The 19,404-nt window shown below is 42.9% G+C and overlaps 1 protein-coding gene across 1 annotated transcript in view; it reads right to left on the bottom strand.

Moving 5' to 3' along the window:
• LOC140348215 (nucleolar complex protein 2 homolog) overlaps window positions 1-18,953 on the bottom strand; it is a 20,871-nt gene extending 1,918 nt beyond the window's left edge. Inside the window, exons 1-16 of the mRNA XM_072434282.1 lie at window positions 18,877-18,953; window positions 18,276-18,428; window positions 17,599-17,782; window positions 17,265-17,499; window positions 14,197-14,287; window positions 14,041-14,119; window positions 13,831-13,941; window positions 13,625-13,738; window positions 13,332-13,520; window positions 13,088-13,227; window positions 12,498-12,609; window positions 11,064-11,177; window positions 7,205-7,306; window positions 2,561-2,704; window positions 1,137-1,250; window positions 950-1,055 (exon numbers count right to left, since the gene is read on the bottom strand). Coding sequence (XP_072290383.1) covers window positions 950-1,055; window positions 1,137-1,250; window positions 2,561-2,704; window positions 7,205-7,306; window positions 11,064-11,177; window positions 12,498-12,609; window positions 13,088-13,227; window positions 13,332-13,520; window positions 13,625-13,738; window positions 13,831-13,941; window positions 14,041-14,119; window positions 14,197-14,287; window positions 17,265-17,499; window positions 17,599-17,782; window positions 18,276-18,428; window positions 18,877-18,896 — 2,008 coding nt within the window. The 5' untranslated portion in view covers window positions 18,897-18,953. The remainder of the gene's footprint in view (window positions 1-949; window positions 1,056-1,136; window positions 1,251-2,560; window positions 2,705-7,204; window positions 7,307-11,063; window positions 11,178-12,497; window positions 12,610-13,087; window positions 13,228-13,331; window positions 13,521-13,624; window positions 13,739-13,830; window positions 13,942-14,040; window positions 14,120-14,196; window positions 14,288-17,264; window positions 17,500-17,598; window positions 17,783-18,275; window positions 18,429-18,876) is intronic.
• Between the last annotated feature and the right edge of the window lie 451 nt (window positions 18,954-19,404).

Here is a 19,404-nt window from a genome sequence, read left to right as displayed (position 1 = left end):
TGAACAAAATAGTTGTCAGGATACCGTGGATATATGGCTCTCCAAACTTTGTGCGTTTCATGCTTAATATCCCGGGGAGTTCAGTTTAAGGGGCATTTTGGCATTCGTTGTGTAAAATCCCATATATAAAATCCAAACAGAATGTTCCTACAACAAAAACATCCAACTACAGTAAGTCCTACTATGTTTTTGGTTCAGATTGTCGATTTAGCAATATTTTGTGGTAAACAGAAATCTCTCTAGTTCAAACTTAAAGACAACTGTTCATTATAAGGAACATTCTCTAAAGGAGGCAACAGCGTTCTAAAGTAACATTACAGTTTTTACCTTTTAAAGGATCCCACAGCTTCATTTCACATTGGTTAATTGTTTTCTGATTGAATATAGAATAAATAACACCTCTTAATGCGGAAATGTGGCATCAAAAGAAATATCATTGAACAAAAATGTGAAAGGCGGGAGAGAGCGGAGTGGGAGCGGCCACCTCTGGCTGTTCCACTGAGCTGGTTTGAATTAGGCTCTCCCGCTGGGATCCGAGCCTGTACTTCCTGTGCAGTGTGTGCGCTCGCTGCAGCTGCCCAGCCTTTCATGGGACTCTCCCTTCAATACGCCGCAGATGGATTAAAATCCTCCGGCTGCCTCCATGTGTCTGCGGGACTAGAGTGTAAAGCTGTCACAGCTCAACAACAGCTGAGTATGACCTGCAGATGACCCTTTAGGACTCAAGCCCAGAGACTCTGACATATACCTCGTGTTGAATAGGAGTCTCACAGAAATATCAAATGCTACAGCTGCCTATAACACAGGTGAAATAATATCGACAGGAAGGACCTCCAAATCTTGGAAATAAAGGAAAGTTAGAAGAAAACACGGCCCTCTAGAGGTCACAGTGAGAATTGCAGAAAATTCTATTAGTTCAGAGAAGAACAGATTGAGATCAAGAGCTCACCTTTGACTTTATACCCGGTGTCGTCTCCCTCAGAGTCACTATCAGAGTCCTTCTTCTTGTCCTGAACCTTCCTGCGTTTCATATCAGGAAGGTTTAGATCCTCTCTCTACAACACACCAAAGTAAAGGTATAAAATGACACTTTCAACTATACTCATAAGATAAAAAGGTTGGACACAAACACAAACCCTTTCTTTGCCGGATCTCTCCATTTGGAGTTCTTTGTCTCTGAGTTTCCTCCACTGGCTGTAGTATCTGCTCAGGGGAGTCCCTTCTTCATGAAGCTGCTTCTCCCATTCGACCTGTCACAGAGACGTCCCTCAAAACGTGGCCAACTTAAACATTCAGAATTCACTAAAAGTCAATGTTTTTGATATAGAAAAAAAAAAAAGCAGAGGGGAAAAACAAACACAGAAGACGCAAAGTGATTGAGAGGGAGGAGTAAACAGATTGAAGGAAGCTGAAAACGGAGCCAGGCGGATCCTCTCCAGCCTTCCCCTAAAGGTCTTTGTGGATGATATTGATTAGGCCCAATCACATTATCCAGCCAACAAATCCAATTGAGAGCACCGACCGCAGCCTCCCGCGCCCGCCTGCCCGACACATTTACTGTGCTGCTATTAAGATGGGTGACATTGTATGAGTGAAGGGAAAAAGAAGAAAACACAGAATCAGACAATTGCAGAGGCTGCCACACAGTGCAGTGACCGGGCCAGGCAGGGCAGTCATTAGGTGAGCGCTGGCGTTGGGGACATGTTGGTGGGGGGCTGAAGGCCGGAAGGGGGTCGTGACCTTTTGCACATCAGCAGCAGAGGACATGTCTGGTTCGCCCGCAGTGACAACTGCTGCCACCGCCACGCGGGAGGCACAGGGCGCCATGGTGCCGAGCTGTCTGACTGCTGTAGTCAGACACACAGCTCTTTGTGAGCACGCACACTTTCTCATCAGACGCACACACACACACGGCGCACACACACACACGGCGCACGCACACACACGGCGCACGCACACACACGGCGCACGCACACACACGGCGCACGCACACACACGGCGCACGCACACACACGGCGCACGCACACACACGGCGCACGCACACACGGCGCACGCACACACACACACACGCACGGCGCACACACACACACGGCGCACACACACACACACGCACAGCGCACACACACACACGCACGCACGGCGCACACACACACGGCGCACACACACACACGCACGGCGCACACACACACACGCACGGCGCACACACACACAGCCTCTTTAATGTAATGCTAACATTCTCTTAAATATTAAACAGCGCTTCACATTACTACTGCAAACACAGAATGTGTTTGTAGAGGTGACGTGCACATACTAATAACGGCTCAATCTCTATAAACCCAGGGCCATCGCTGAAGCCTGAAGCTGTGAGCGGAGCTGGGACGTGCATTTGTGTTGGGAACACAGCATTTTCTAATTACAACATTTAAGTTCTAAGAATGAAATTTGGAAAAGAACATTTGTAGGATTTCCAGCACAAGCAGGTTAAGTGGGGACGTGTGAGTGACGGCAGGTGAGACGAAGACACGCCCGAGCCCAGAGCCCCGTTTTGGACGACACTCACCACAGCAGCAGTATCAGCGACTCCGAATGCCACCTTCTGTCTGCGCGACGTGATGAAGCTGCTGTTCTCCTGCACCTTCTCCAGCAGCTGCCGCACCGGTTTGGAGTAATTGGCCACTTTGCATTCCTTCAGGAAAGCTTTGAGCTGCAGAGACCAGAGCAGGGAGCGGGACGCGGTGAAACACTCTTCCATTTCAAAGTCATGTTCATAGAATTCACTGATTAGAGTAAACTCAATAACTGGCAACACCATGTCACTTTCTGGACTTTTAAAACCAAAGCAACAACATTTCATGGAAACAAGCAGGTGAGGCTCCTCCAGACCAAGTACGAGGCAGGTTTGTGGAGATGCAAGCCCACCCAGAGAAAGGACTAGGGGTGGGATGATAACATTTTGTCACAATTCCATTCCTCATTACATGGGTCGAAAAACCTTTCTATAAATAACAATATAACTGCTTTAATGTGATAAGTCAGAAGTTTTCATGTTCATTTGGTTTAATACTCATAAGGAGCATGGACATGATTATGGTTATTAACCATGAACCTTTTCCTACCAACACCAAAATGAAGACACATGCGCCACAAGAGACACAAGAGTACTGAACCCCACAACCGAAACACAAAATCGATTTGTCAAATTGTCCCATCCCAGAGACGCACGTTTTCCAGGGCAATAAAAATATAAAAAATGAAATGATAAAAATAGTAAAAAGTAATAATAATAATAAATATAGCTGCAAGCAGCGATGAGTGGCCCTCGCCACGCCGCCGCCGCAAGAGGAGGGGGCGCTACCCCGCCCCAATTTACCTTTTATTACACCTACTGCTGACTCTTCTCTGCTTTACATATGAAGGGAAATGTTTCCTTGCCGCACAAAGTCCGTGGCTCTTAGAATAAACATTTTGATAACTTTTGATGGCCCACTCCTGCAGACGAGTCTCACCAAATTTTAGGTTACTTTTTTAATTTCACTTAAAGTAGGTTTAGGGCAAAGGGTTTAACAACCGATTCAAATTTGACGCAATTCAGACTTTATCTGCGTAAACGGCAGCAAATTTAAAATTTGGGAAATTTCTGAAATTCTAGCTGCAGTGACAGGTATCAAAGTCATTTGGATAACTTCTGATGTCCCACTCCTCAACACCATTTTCACCAAATTTCAGCCTTTTCTGGCTAACGTCCTGGGAGGAGTTCGTAAAAGTACAACGTTTGGAGTCATGCTTAGCAAATTTTTATCCAATATGGCCATTTGGGTGGGCGGACGGCGTTGGCGCGTGCACATTTTGACTTTTCGTCAATGTTCACTGGGTGAAAAATAGGGGTGTTGGTCCCGAGAAGAAGAAAGAAAATTATATTCTGATGCGAAAACAATGTTTCCCATTTTTCAAATATCATAAACTATACATTTTCGGAAAGCGCGAGCGCTTGTAAAACCCTCAAACATGCTCAACCAAGCATTTAAAAAGGTTCAAACTGAGCCACAAGGTGCAAATATGAACATATAAAAGTATTCTTGTGATATATACAAGCAATAAACAACTATTTACATTAAAAAGTAGGTATATCCACAGGCGTTTTTCTATTTGTGCTACTTTTCAAAACAGTTTTTGTCCAAAATGACAGAGAGAGCCACATCACAGGCCTTGAACTTCCATGTGAGTGATGTTCAGAAGGAACTCTAAACCAGGTCCAACCCAGGTCTAAACCAGGTCCAACCCAGGTCTAAACCAGGTCCAACCCAGGTCTAAACCAGGTCCAACCCAGGTCTAAACCAGGTCAAACCCAGGTCTAAACCAGGACTAAACCCAGGTCTAAACCAGGACTAAACCAGGTCTAAACCAGGTCCAACCCAGGTCTAAACCAGGTCCAACCCAGGTCTAAACCAGGTCCAACCCAGGTCTAAACCAGGACTAAACCAGGTCTAAACCAGGACTGATACAACACATACGTACGTTTGTTTATTAGCGCGACGGATCACATCGCATCTCTCGTCTCACGTAGATTTCAGTCTCTTATGAGTCAGCTTGTCTATCGCCGTCCTAATTTTGTCCCGTACACTGAGGGAACTATATTATGATAGATCAATGCGCTTAGACACGCGGAACCGTGCTGCTCTCGGGGGACGAGAAGCACGCGGCTGCAGGTGAGCGGTAGGTGCGTTTATGATTGATATGTGGCAGGACTAATCGCAGTCCACGCCATGAGGAAATAAGACTCAGATTTGGGCCAAAAAAATCGTCCATTCAACCTTTAATAGGGCTAACGCCCGAGGAGGAGTTTGTGAAAGTATAAAGTGTAAACATGTTCAGGCGATTTCCCCATTGGAATAACATGGGAGGTTTCTGTCATCGCTACGGCAAAGCTGTAACAATTATGACATGGGTCTCATTGACTTTTTTGATCAGGATGCCCAAATTGAATTTTGTATAAAATTTTGTAAACATTTAACCTCCATATAAAATCTGTAGAGGGCGCTGTTACGCCAAATTAATACATTTCACTTCAAGTAGGTTTAGGGCAAATAGTTTAACAACTGATTCTAATTTGATGCAATCCGGACTTTATCTGCGCAAACGGCAGCAAATTTAAAATGTGGGAAATTTCTGAAATTCTAGCTTCAGTTTGCGGCTTCGCCGCACAGAGACCGTGACAGATATCAAAGTAATTTGAATAACTTTTGATATCCCACTCCTCAGCACCATTTTCAGCAAATTTCAGCTTTTTAGGGCCAACGCCCTGGGAGGAGTAAAAGTAAGACGTTTGGAAAAACTCCAGTCATGCTTAGCCATTTTTGAACCAATATGGCTGCCATTTAGTTGGGTGGACGGCGTTGCCGCAACAATATTTTTTACTTCTCTTGTCACCGTCTACCTCTACGCCAAATTTCATGATTTTACGATCAGATTTTTTTTTGGTCATTTCCTATCTGTCAATGCATTTTTGGTACATTATATTTATATTATATATATTATATTTTAAATTTTAGAAAAAGGAGATAGCCAGAATGTAGAGTGGCACGATTTTTATAGGTGTGCAAATTTTTGTGACTTTTCGTCAATGTTCACTGGGTGAAAAATAGGGGGGTTGGTCCAGAGAAGAAAGAAAGAAGAATATTCCGAGACAAAAACAATGTTTCCCATTTTTCAAATATCATAAACTATACATTTTCGGAAAGCGCTCGCGCTTTCCTACCTCATGGTGTGGGTCCCTGGTCACTGACGGGTACTTTTGTTAATTTTGAGTGGGCTCCGCCCACTTTGTGTTTTTGGCCCTCTAAACAGTAATAGTCTTCAATTTCTGCATTACATGTTTATGTGCACGGAACATGCAAGAGATGGGGAACGTATTTGTGAGCTACTTAGCGCAAAAGAGCGCTTCGCGGTCGTCATCCCCATATAAAGCGTTTGTTTAGTGCGCACTTTTGTACGGGCTTCGCCTGTTTACAACGATAATGTTCCATTTTCCTACTACCGTATTATCCGCACTATAAAGCGCACGTAAAAGTCTTTAACGTCCTCAAAAGCCGTCCATGCGCTTAATAGTCCGGTGCGCTTAATATATGGTTTATTTCTGGTTGTGCTTACTGACCGCGAAGATATTTTGTGTGGTACATGGTGTATAAAGAAGATTTGGGACACGAGACGCCGATGCGCGACTATATTTACAGTACTCCGGAACGGGAAGTCCCAACAACATGTTTGCAAAGCATTCTGGGAACAGTAGTCTACCTGCACGCGGCACACGCGACACTTTGTCAAAACGTAAACAACATTTTCAGTCAGGCACAACGCAGACACCTACCGGTAAATGAAGGACCCCAAGATGGCCCAAGATGGCTGCTGCCAAGAGACCATTGGAACTCTTATATTCTTAGAAATGCGCTTAATTATCAGTCAACTGTGGGATCAAAAGCCCAGAATCATCACTGAACTGCCGCGTGGGTCCGAGATGGGGGATCACATGACCAAAGAGATTTTAGCACGGAGCACTATCGGCGCTTTGGCTGCTTTTACCATTATGCGCCCCAGCAGACATTAAACCGGGACACGGGGCGTAAACAATCGGGGCTGTCCCAGGTAAATCGGGACGTCTGGTCATAGCCTTGCGGGATGTACTTCGGCGCAATTGAAGGATTTGATGACGAGGAATGAATTGAAAAAGTGAGTGTATTGTGATGTATTTTACGCGTTGCAACTGAACGAGGCTGGGAGTTGTTGTGGATATGCTAACGTGTCAAAATATGGTACTAATTAGTATGCACGGGAAGTGCATGAGTGGAGGAGTGCGTTAGTGAGTGTTTGGAAGTGGGCGAGCGCTTCGCGCTCGAATTCGTGCGCACTATGTGCACACTTTCGCAGCCGTGCTTTGCACGGCCTTACGGAACTAACAGGCCTCTCGCCAGCTTGTGGCGCTCGGGCCTAATAATAATAGTAATAATAAAGCACTTTTATCTTGGTATATTTTTTTGGCTTGAAAGTTACGTGGAGGGCCTTCAATAAAGTACTAAAATACTTTGAATTGCATGAGCTGGGACACATTTTTGGCAGGGAATTTTTTTCATTCATAAACATTTTCTCGGAAAAGGCATCTTTGAGTCGTCAAAACTCCTGAAAATACAATTGAATAGTAACAAGAATTTACCTGAATAATAGATGGAAGGGCGATCTCCGGGAAGCCAATGGAGCTGTGCTGAGTGTAAAAATACTCCAACATGATGTCATAGAGCTGGTCAAGTAGACCATCCTGGAAAAAAGAAAACCACGATAGTCATATAATTAGTCATACGATTGGCCTAAAAAACAAATACTTTTCAAACATGACTTTTTTTTAAATACAAACTGGTACACTAGTATACAAACTAGTAAATTGTTGTGTTGTTTGGAGACGGAAATGAGTTTACCGTTTATTCAAAATGTGACAACACAGCACTGTTCCACCAGTTGCATAGTGTATTAAATCCATAATGTCTAACAAAGTAAACATATTCTAACCTTAAACTAGGAGTGCGATTGATCTATCAATTCTTTTCTTCAATTAACATAGTAATCGGTAATTTTTTTGTACATTCCGAAAACCATTTAAATGGATATTAAATGTTTTTAAATAAACTTAAGTTAATAGTAATAAACAAATAACACATAAGGAGTTTCTGCTTAAAATAATACATTTCATTCTTAATTTCACATAAGTTTGTCCCCAAAACAGCAATATGTCACTTCAGTCCAAACTGTTCTGTTTGTATATTAAGAATATATATAAAAGACTAATTAACTTGTAACCAGACTGTTAAACAGTTACAGTAACTATGAATTATTTTGAGTTTCTGTCACATAACTTTAAATAAGACACTTGTTGTAAAATGTTGAGTGAGCTCAGTGATGGCTGATGTTTTGAGCTGTAACTCTGTATTTTGCAGCATTAGCTCCGTGTGCCGTTCACTTTAGCCTCCGTGTCTTCGGACTTTGTTTCATAATCGCGACCGCAGCACAGAGGACCGCGAGTATGAAACAAAGTCTGCGAAGACACAGAGGCTAAAGTGAACGGCACACGGAGCTAATGCTGCAAAATGACTGCAGAGTTACAGCTCAAAACACCATGTTCTTTCACTCAACTAAACTCTGCTTTACCGATACATCAGCCCGGTATCGGCCGATATTCACGTCATTCTGTAATTCTGGTTTCAGTCCAATACCACGACAAATTCACTCGCGACCCGCGATAAACTCAAGAATTTTACAGACATTATTTGACAGGTTTTTCCCCTAAACGATCAGTTTAGACATGATACATGATAGGGAGGTTTAAAGAAGAAGAGAGAGTTCTGAGTGTGTGATGAGACAAAGTCTGAGGAGGCGGGACTGACGCTGCTGCTGTAACAGGAGGAGGCGGAGCTACACAATGACGACACACGACTGGACAGGTTCAGAGACACTACAGTCTGATATAAACAGGATATTTCCCAGAATGGAAAAGTGTGAAGGCTAATTTCACTTTAATAATAATAATAATAATAATAATAATAATAATAATAATAATAATATTATAGCCAATAGGTTAACTACGTCTAAACATAGTGTTATATTTGCCATATCAAACCATTTCCTTTTTCCCCCCCAATGAAGGGGATTATGTGCTCTAACTGTAACAACATTTCGGGGGACCACTACTTTAAAAATTAAGTTAATTTAAACATTATGTTTTAGGCCTAGTCAATACATCTGATATTGATTTGATGACATCTATGAGAAGTGCTTTCAACAGACTAACCAGACATTAAAGGTGATTTAGTGCTGTATTAGGCAGCGCTGTGCTGGTGACAGGTAAAGAGACATTATGGTGTCCTATGCAGACGTGCTTGGTGGTGCCCCCATAACCCCTCACAAAAATATTTATTTCTTATCTTCTAAATAAATTAGCTTATTTAAAAGTCCATTGTCTTGGCTTATTTCATAATAAATGTACAGGATCAAAGCACAGGTTTAATGGGTTCAAGCCCTCATTGAGGCTTGTGAATGTAACTTCTGGAGACAAGACGCCAGCTGCTGCGACTGGCAAGGCGTCTTCCAGTGTTTTGTGACGCTTCAGTGAAATATTTGGCCCATTTCACTATTTTTAGCGCTCACACATGAGCTGTATTTTTGTCAGCGTTCAACTTGAGCGTCTTTGGTTTGTTTTGCCGCACGGAGCAAAGCTGAATCGCTCTCCGCCGCGCTGGTAAGCATCAATCTGAGGATTTGTGTATTTTAAGTGTACATTTAACCACGTGATATCTGCGCTGTGCCTCCTTCGCTCGGGTAAAGCCTCGTTGCATAATCTGAAAGAGTACGCTTTGTCAAAACAAATTGCATAATTAATCTGTGTCAAGTCATGACTAATGCGCCAGTTTTCTATGATTAACACATGAGTTAAAGAGTGAACTTTGACAGCCCTAATTATGATCTCCAGCCACTTCCTGAGGTATTAGAAAATATGTAATAACAATATACATGTGATTATGGGCTTTTTTCAGACTGGCACATATTTGTAACTGACTTTGACGATGCACATTTCATTATTATAGTTGTTGTGAAATCATTTCCTTGTTTGTGTGCCCCAGTCCCAGAGTTCCTCCTCAGTCCAGAAGCAGAAACTGGATTCCAGCCCAAAATAGTAGAAATAACTAAACACAAGTACTGGTAATGCGCGTTCCCAGATTATTCACAACTAACGACAGCTGGGTGATAAATTAAATTAATTTGGGTCTTTATTAATCAACAAAGTGAAACTTGTCACCTGCGCTGTGTCTAACCTTTATCCCTCGCAACAATTTTCAATGAAAATACAAACGAAAGCCCTGCACATAATATTCAACGAGTGTTTATGGTGTAATAAGAGCCACGAGTTGCATCTTTGAGGAGCATTAAAAAAGTTAAATCTGTGAACGTTGGAGGACCCAGAGTGCGGGACATTACAGCCACTTCAGTTTCACTCGGCCTTGTGAATATAAAGAGTCCAGAACAATCAAGCGTCTTTTTCATGAGCATTTACGTTGCAAGAGCAGCAGCTTGTGCTTTATGAGGGAACAGGCCAGTTCTTTCCACTTATGTAACACTTCGCGTCTCGTTTTCTCTGAGGAAAGAAAAAGCAGCAGCGTCACTCTGGCTCCGCCCCTTTTCCCCTAGGTCTGAGTATCCATGACGACGATAGATGAGACGAGCCAACACGTAAACTTTTGGATTTGAGAGGAGTTTACTTCTGACAAACTTTTAGATTTGAGAGGAGTTGAGACTCCTGACAGTAATAATGTGCCAACACTATTTTAAGATCAAACAATAATCAAAGATTAAGAATAAGATCAAAGAATAAAACAAGCAAATTGAATAGATGACATTGTAAAAAGCATTTTTTTGTAAACTAGTTTTAATTAAACCAATTTATTCATTCATTTTCTACTGCTTATTCTCATTAGGGGTCGCGGCTGACTGGAGCCTATCCCAGTGACTTTGGGCCTTAGGCGGGGTACAATTTATAATAAACTAAATTAGACAATAAGCACATAGGCCTTATAGGCTTTATAAAAAGCAAGCATAGTAAAATGTCTCCATTTAAATCCAGATTTGAGTAGTTTAGCTGAGTTACATGTCATCCAATCACAAGTACACAACCAGGGGTGTGTGAACTCTTACCACACGGTACTTGGACCAGTTTCAGATTTAAAAGATGAAATTACCGGTAAATAATATTTGAATTTAAAATGTAAAGAATTTATAAAGAATATTTCTGAATAAATATTTTGATAAACCCATGACATTTTACAATAAATAACTGACATATGAATAAACAGATTAACAGGGGGACGGGGTGAACCAAGCTCGGGGGCTTTCAAGTTAAACAAGGTCCAGAACTATTGTCCTTAATTTATTGACTCTAAATCCTTCATAAATGGAAGTAATTTTCTGTTGTACGATTATTCTTGTTGGTTGTATCACTCAGAGTGTTTCAATGACAACCTAAAACTTACCTTATATGCTTTCTCCACAAGGTTAATTTTGCCAAGTTTCAGAATAACTGCAAAGTTGATGGGCTTCTTGCTCATGCGGCTTGGCTTCTTGTTGAAGTCGACTTGTTGAAAGATCTGAAATATAAATATAAATGTCAAAGGTTTGAAACAAAAAAGAATTTACTGGGGTTTAACACAATCTACTTTGTTTGATTGAATGAAGCTGTACAAGTATAACCATCAACAACCGGTTTCTATACAAGCATCTATTAAACAGTTTTTCAGAGAATATTAATTATATTTTAAAGTATTATGGTAAATGTATCGTTTTATACTGTCTGGGTTACACCGTGGCTGGGGTTGATATTCCTCTGGGACTTCAGGGCGTTGTTCAGGGCCTTGATTGTACTGTTGTGTTACACTGTACAATTACACGTCACTCTTTGTGAAACTACAGCCAACAGTGAGCCATCTGTCCACGAGCTTCAGCTTTCACATCTGCCCACACAGAGCAAGTGAAATTGTCTGTATTTGTGTACGAGGCTATTTCTGCAGCCGTATCGCCGTGTACTTCTGTGTGTGGTCGTTAATGCGCTCGGCGTGTGAAGCCGAGCCGCACTGCTGGCCGCTGCTGTCTGTACAAACATCGGATGTGGTGGCGGTCTGCGGGAGAGCCAGGGGGAAGTGGGAAGGCCTGGGCCAGTCCTGAAGCACGAATCCACACACACACACACACACACACACACAGGGAGGCAGGAAGCTCCAAATCATACGCCCCCCTCGGAGAAGAACACACAGGCGCAGACAGAGCAGAGGAAGGGGCTGCTCTAATTAAAACAGTAGCAGCGCACCTCAGTCAGCTTTAACAAGGGGAACAGCAGAGCAGAGAAACAACACAGGAAAATGGTGCGTCATAAATAAGCGCTGCTTGCTTTCAGAGGGGAGGGGGGGATGTCATAGGCTCAGAGGATGTGGGCCGCACAGCATGTTGGGACTCGAATGTAAAACCGCAACCTGCCATTGCCACTTTGGTCAAACTGCTGCACGCACAGACAGAGGCGGCTGGACCCGTCCCTGTCACCGGCTCAGCGGCTGTCGACCCAAACCACAGCGACCCGAGCGACGGGAGGGAGTCCTGTGGTGAACACTTGACCTGGGCGGTTAGGGGCTGCTGGAGCTCTGATAACAACACCTATGAACCACCTGAACGCTCCGAGGCGGTTCCCTTCAGTTGTGGCCGTTGAGCTTTTTCAAAAAAAACGGCAATGAGATGTTTCCACAGCAAACCACCGTGGAACGTTTCATCACCTACTTTTTCATTGTTTCCATGTGTGACGACAACAAGTGGCGCTCACTCCTACAGTACCCGCTTGTATTATTGCATTTACCCAAGTGTGTGTGTATATGTGTGTGTAATTGTCTCAAAACAGGCATTCATGGGGACGGATGATTTACCTCCAACAGAAATGGCACGACTGGGACAAAAGTGCTGGTGCTGCTGGATAACAAGGTAAGGGCTCGGCAGCAGTGCATCCTCAGAGGGTAGTACTTTGCTGTGGGCACCAGCCTGAAATGAAGACATGAAGGTCAATGGCTCCATCTTGTGGTTGCATTGAGGACTGACTGTATTTCAAATCGAAACCGGTGTCACAAAAGATTTGCACTCACTAATAGGACCCTGTATTGAATGATTGACTGCAAGATAGACAGCAAGATAGACAAGCACTTAAAGATGCATTGTGTGACTTTATGGTGGAGGGTCAGCCACCTGTTGCTTGTAGTGTTTCACAGTCTGGCATTAAACCCATCTATCCCGTATCTACCTTAGCGGAGTCCCCCAAGGTTCAATTTTGGGGCCTATTCTTTTTTCACTTTACCTCCTCCCACTGACATTTACTCAGCCTTTTTTACAACATGTAGCCAATTTAGGACTAAATAAAGATAATTACAGATAATTGAATATTTAAAATGGTGCTACTCTAATCATTGCATACAACAACATTATGAAACATCACACAAATGATTAGAATATAAAAGGTACTTACTTGATAGTGCCTAATATGACCTGGCAGAGTGGATAGATGAGCGGCTGGAGAACGTCACTAGGATACAACGTGCTCAGGACGCGACACCAGAGGGACAAACAGTGAATAAACTGCCAGTTATAGACCGACTGATACGTTTCCTATCAAAAAAACACAAACTCTTATGCACTGATAGAAATACTTTTTCTATCTATAGTGAGGATGTTTTCAGTGAGGCACATGGATCTGTTTTGTATTGACTCACCTTTTTCTTCATGGTCATGGCGTTCCTGAGGTGGATGGCCAGTTGCCTGATGTAAATGAAGGCGTGTTGGTACGTGGCCTGTGTGTCCAGCGCGTACATCTCTGTGAGAGATCTCTGCATGAAGTTGATCATCGGCAGCACATTGGGAGATGTGAACTTGCAGTTTTGAACATAGGCAATGTACATTTGCTAAAAAATAAAGGCAAAATAAAGAAAGTGATAGTAATGAAAACATTCTCTCGCCAATGTTATTATTATCATTATTATTTGTTTAACACATGTATTTGGCTCACCTTAAGAATAGAGTTTAAGTAAGCATCTTGCTTATGTCTGCAGATTTTATTGAGGGCTAGAAAAGCTAGCACACGACTCGTCTCCTCTCCTGTGCTCCACTGCTTCAACAATTGCTGTAAAAATGACATTAATATAGAAAAATTATGCTATCCAGGTCAACCCGCCAGTGGGTATCAGAAATACTACACATTTGACAGTGGTTTACCTTGATAAGGTGCCGACACTGTTTGGGCAAACACAGGTAATAAGGGACGAGCTGGTGGGCATGCTTGAGGACAGCGCTGATGACTGTGCTTTCTGTGAGACAAGACAACAACTGCAAAACAAACGTACCAGTCAAAATGTGAGCTCCAGAATAAAAAGTGATTTGAAGGACACCTTCATTGTCATTAAGTCTGAATAATAGTACAAATACCTGAACAACTCCACTGAGATACATCTTGATGTCTATTTGAATCTTCTGCCATTTTGGACTAGATGATGGCAACACCAGCCTGAACACAGAACAGATGTACAAGACTGAATACACATATACATAATACATATACATATAGTATTAGAGAATTAATACTTTTTCTCATCTTTATTGGCTTTCAGAGTAAGCATTTTCTGCAGCGCTGGATGGATGTCTTTGATGCAAAACAGGACCAAAGCATTGAAAACTGCAAACAGAAAATTAAAACACGAGTTAACTTAATTAAATAATTGGTTTTGAGCTGAAATAAGTAAAATATTTTAGTTATCATATCAGTTATCTGGACTTTACCCAGAATCCAAAACAGGTTTATGATGGAAAAAGTAGTTTGCCAACAGCTCAGTGACTTCCACTTAATAAAAAACTTATTTGATGTTTTCCAGTCAGGTTTTAGACCTCATCACAGACTGAGACTGCTCAGTCCAACATCCGCCTGAACACTGACATTGTCTTAATTCTGTTTGATCTGATGCTGCTTTTGACACTGTCGATCATGGGATCCTCTCACAGAGACCAGAGGACTGGGTGGGCATCACCGGCACTGCCCTAAACTGGTTAAAGTCCTACCTGGAAGACAGGAAGTACTTTGTCAAAATTGGTAACTGTGTCTGAGACCACATGACCCTGACCTGTGGAGTGCGCTAAGGGTCAGTTCTGGGACCCCTTCTGTTCAACCCCTACAAGCTGCCTATCACCTGTCCTATCAAAATGATGCAGACGACGCTCAGATCTATGTTTCACTGTCGGCAGCTGAATATGACAGGATTCACTCTGTCACTGCATCCAACATATCAGTGTGTGGAGGCAGAACAACTTTCTCCAGCTGAACTCAGACAAGACTAAAATCTTTGTCTTTGGCCACAGAAACAACGAGAAGTATTAGCGTCACCTCCAGAGTCTTGCTCTAAAACCTACAAACCAAGTTAGAGGGTTAGGGTTAGAAATCTGGGGGTAATAATGGACTCAGACTTGAACTTTAACAGCCACGTCAAATCAATAACATCAGCAACTTTTTACAATCTAAAAAACATTGCCAAAATAAAAGTATAGTGTCTAAACCAGACTTGGAGAGACTTATCCATGTGTTTGTCTCCAGTAGATTAGACTACTGTAACGGCCTGCTCACTGGTCTCTCCAAACGAGTTGTAAAACAGCTGCAGTACATCCAGAACGCTGCTGCTCGGGTCCTGACCGGAACCAGGAAGTACCATCACATTAGTCCTGACTAGAACCAGGAAGTACCATCACATTAGTCCTGACTAGAACCAGGAAGTACCATCACATTAGTCCTGACTAGAACCAGGAAGTACCATCACATTAGTCCTGACTAGAACCAGGAAGTACCATCACATTAGTCCTGACTAGAACCAGGAAGTGCCATCACATTAGTCCTGACTAGAACCAGGAAGTACCATCACATTAGTCCTGACAAGAACCAGGAAGTACCATCACTTTAGTCCTGTTCTCAGTCTCTGAGTGCTTCCTGGAGGATGGGCTGAAACAGTGCGCTGCGTAAGGGAGCCACCGTTCGCCTGCCCATCCGAGGAGAAGAATAGAGACTGTTCTCTAGCTAAAGACGGCAGGAATTAATAAAAAAAACACTTTGGGCACATATATGATGTACCAATAGCACTGTTAGAAGGTTAAAAGTGCTGAAAAGTTGATTTAGCATGATATGGAACCTTTAAAGCAGTTTTGCTTGTGTACAAGTCTCTCCATGGCCTAGCACCAAAGTACATCTCGGAAATGTTAGTGAGATGGTATGAACCATCTCGGACTCTGAGGACCTCAGGGACCGGCCTCCTGCTGGTGCCAGAGTCAGGACTAAACATGGACCCGCCTCCTGCTGGTACCAGAGTCAGGACTAAACATGGACCGGCCTCCTGCTGGTGCCAGAGTCAGGACTAAACATGGACCCGCCTCCTGCTGGTGCCAGAGTCAGGACTAAACATGGACCGGCCTCCTGCTGGTACCAGAGTCAGGACTAAACATGGACCGGCCTCCTGCTGGTGCCATAGTCAGGACTAAACATGGACCCGCCTCCTGCTGGTGCCAGAGTCAGGACTAAACATGGACTGGCCTCCTGCTGGTACCAGAGTCAGGACTAAACATGGACCGGCCTCCTGCTGGTGCCATAGTCAGGACTAAACATGGACCGGCCTCCTGCTGGTGCCAGAGTCAGGACTAAACATGGGCCGGCCTCCTGCTGGTGCCAGAGCCAGGACTAAACATGGGCCGGCCTCCTGCTGGTGCCAGAGCCAGGACTAAACATGGACCGGCCTCCTGCTGGTGCCAGAGCCAGGACTAAACATGGACCCGCCTCCTGCTGGTGCCCAGAGTCAGGACTAAACATGCACCGGCCTCCTGCTGGTGCCCAGAGTCAGGACTAAACATGCACCGGCCTCCTGCTGGTGCCAGAGTCAGGACTAAACATGGACCGGCCTCCTGCTGGTGCCAGAGTCAGGACTAAACATGGACCGGCCTCCTGCTGGTGCCAGAGTCAGGACTAAACATGGGCCGGCCTCCTGCTGGTGCCAGAGTCAGGACTAAACATGGACCGGCCTCCTGCTGGTGCCAGAGTCAGGACAAAACATGGGGATTCTGTGTTTCAGTTTTTATGCAGCTAAAATCTGGAACATTCTTCCTGAAGATGTGAGACAGGTTCTATTCTGACAATGATCAAATCTAAGCTAAAAACTGTTTTGTTTAGCTGTGTTTATGACTGAAAGGATTTAATTTACACTCTTCTCTTTTATGTGATTTTAATGAATTATTTTCTGTCGTGTGAAGCACTTTGAATTGCTCTACAAATAAACTTTCTTTGCCATGAATAAGCAATAATTACAGAAGAATCACACAGGAAATGTGTAAAATGTGTGTTTTTAAGTGTTCTCTGTCAAGACGACATCAAGCGGCATCACTTTGATCGCATGAATACATTTATTATATTTTATTAACATCTATGCCATTTTTTACATCGACCTTTCCAGGGACTGCAGGTGGAAATGACCCTGTAGCTCGGCGTTTTTAGGTGCCATGTTCCAGAAACTAAAAACATCTCCTATCATTCTTTTAAGACCTAACAAATGATGAATCCATTGTTTACTACCACTGGTTAATTCAGCGTGTACAGATGATGACGAGCACAGATAAATTGTCCTCACCTGAACTGTCGGCCACTTTGTACCGACACTGCCCGGCTCCTTCTCCTTTGGTCGTTGCCACGGCAGCTTTAAAAGCCTGAGTGACTTCCCTGAAGAGGCGCTGACTGGGCTCCTGTTTGAGAGCAGCTTTCCACTCGACGACCATTTTGTCTGTGACTTTAATGCTGTCAGCTTTTTTGGGTTTCTTTGAACCTTTCTGCTCGTCCTCACCGTCCTCATCACCTGAACTGGCCTCCTGTAAGAACACACATTGGACAGGACGGATGAGAATGAAATGGGGGATGAGAGAAGGGAGGACATGAGGTAAATGGAACACACTTTGACATGAACACACCTCCAGTTTGGATGGGAGTTTTTGGTACTGCTTCTCGTCTTCATCCTCAGAACTGTCCGAGTCCTCAAAGTTTAACAGGGTTTGGTCGTTGTCTTGTAAAAACTTGAAAAATTCCGGATCTTTGTTCTGTAACCGTGACAACTGGTCTTTGTGTTCTGATGCTTTGCCCTTTTTCTGTTCAGTTCTATGGAAAAAAACGATACATGAGTGAGTGAGCGAGGGCCTTCGACACACAAGAAGGCAATAAAATAATACAACATAATAAAACAATAGTGTGAACTAACTTACATGTTTACACACTCTTCCATTCAGGCAATTATATTCAATTATGATATGATGTTATATATAAAAACATACATCATTGATAAGACATGAGGCTTTTGTACAACGTTTATACAGACAAATAAATAGTACACAAGTTTACCCTCTTACATAAGCTTTACCAGATGATCTGTGTGAAGTCCTGCAGTAGTTAATATCTCGCCTGCACTTAAACTTCTATCTAACACTCCAGGTACTGCACAAACACAGTACATTTGTGTTTTATGGCAGTATTCCCTCCGGTCAGTGCTCGCCTACCCCTGGGCGGTACGATATTGCAAACATTGGCCGATTTGAATGTTGAATTAACTGTTCTGGATCTCTTTATACAAATGGATTCAGATGGAATATCTCACTTGTTCTGGGGATTCTTCTTTTTGCTGGTCTTCTTCTTCAAACCACTGGTGTTTGGCGCCTCTTCCTCAGAGTCATGACCTTCTTCACCTTCATCACAGTCTGAGTCAAAGCCTGTCCTCAGGAACTCGTCCAAACTGAGGTCCTCCAGCTTCCTATGACGTGAGAGAAGAGTAAGATATTCCTTTATTGTCCACACATGGGGAAATTTCATTGTTGCAACACAGGTAGATACAGAGGAAAAGGACAGATAAATTATAGTATAGTATAGAGTATAGTATTGCAAACACCAGTGACTGTCATAAGACACTCATAATAATAATAATTAAAAAGGACATGGGGAATTATAACATCCACGTGTGTTTTACAGGAGATTAAAACGTTAATTCGACTTTGGAATTTGTTGTAACGCTACGACTACTACAAGTACTAGCATTGGGTTCACATTTTGAGGCACAACACTGTTTAAACCAGTTCAAATGCGGTTGAATTAAAAGTCTGTCGTGTGAATATTTATCCAATAAGAAAAACAAAAGTGTTCGTGTCGTTTCTTGCGTCGTAAACGTGTAATACACCTGTAAAATCACATAAAAGTCAACTTACCGCTTCTGTTTGCTCGCCATGCTGCTCGTACAACGTGACTCCACGCACTACCCACAATCCACCGCGCTGCAGCGTGTAGAATAGTAAATCTAGAGGAACACTCCATGGTAACCCATAGTAACCAACGTCAAGGACCAGCAGCCATGTTGTCTCTACTAAAACTACTTTATCCAACGACCATACTGTATATTTTGACCAGACAGGACACTTTGTTACCTTATTTTATGCTTTATTTGATCATAGTTTAGTTTAGATATGTTTTATTATTATTATTATTATTATTATTATTTGTAATGTTGGATCACAATTTTTTTCGCTTACTGTAAATTTTTGTAATTTCTTATTTTATATTTCATTTAATTTTTCATTATAGGAAAATAGAATAATTATCAGCGCATGTATCCAAAGTGTATTCAAACGTACTGTAGTTCTGCTTCAGTGAACCGTCCACAATCCTGACCTGGGCCTGGACACTCCTCTTCTGCCTGGACACTTCTCATCTAGATGACCTCTCCCTGTACTAGATGA

Source organism: Eucyclogobius newberryi, unplaced genomic scaffold (genome assembly GCF_026437365.1).
Source record: "Eucyclogobius newberryi isolate DKJ021-1_F unplaced genomic scaffold, fEucNew1.0.hap1 SCAF_624, whole genome shotgun sequence".
In the NCBI taxonomy this organism is placed as follows: domain Eukaryota; kingdom Metazoa; phylum Chordata; class Actinopteri; order Gobiiformes; family Gobiidae; genus Eucyclogobius; species Eucyclogobius newberryi.
The sequence above is the reverse complement of the archived record's forward strand: the minus strand, read 5'-3'. Positions and strand labels throughout refer to the sequence as shown.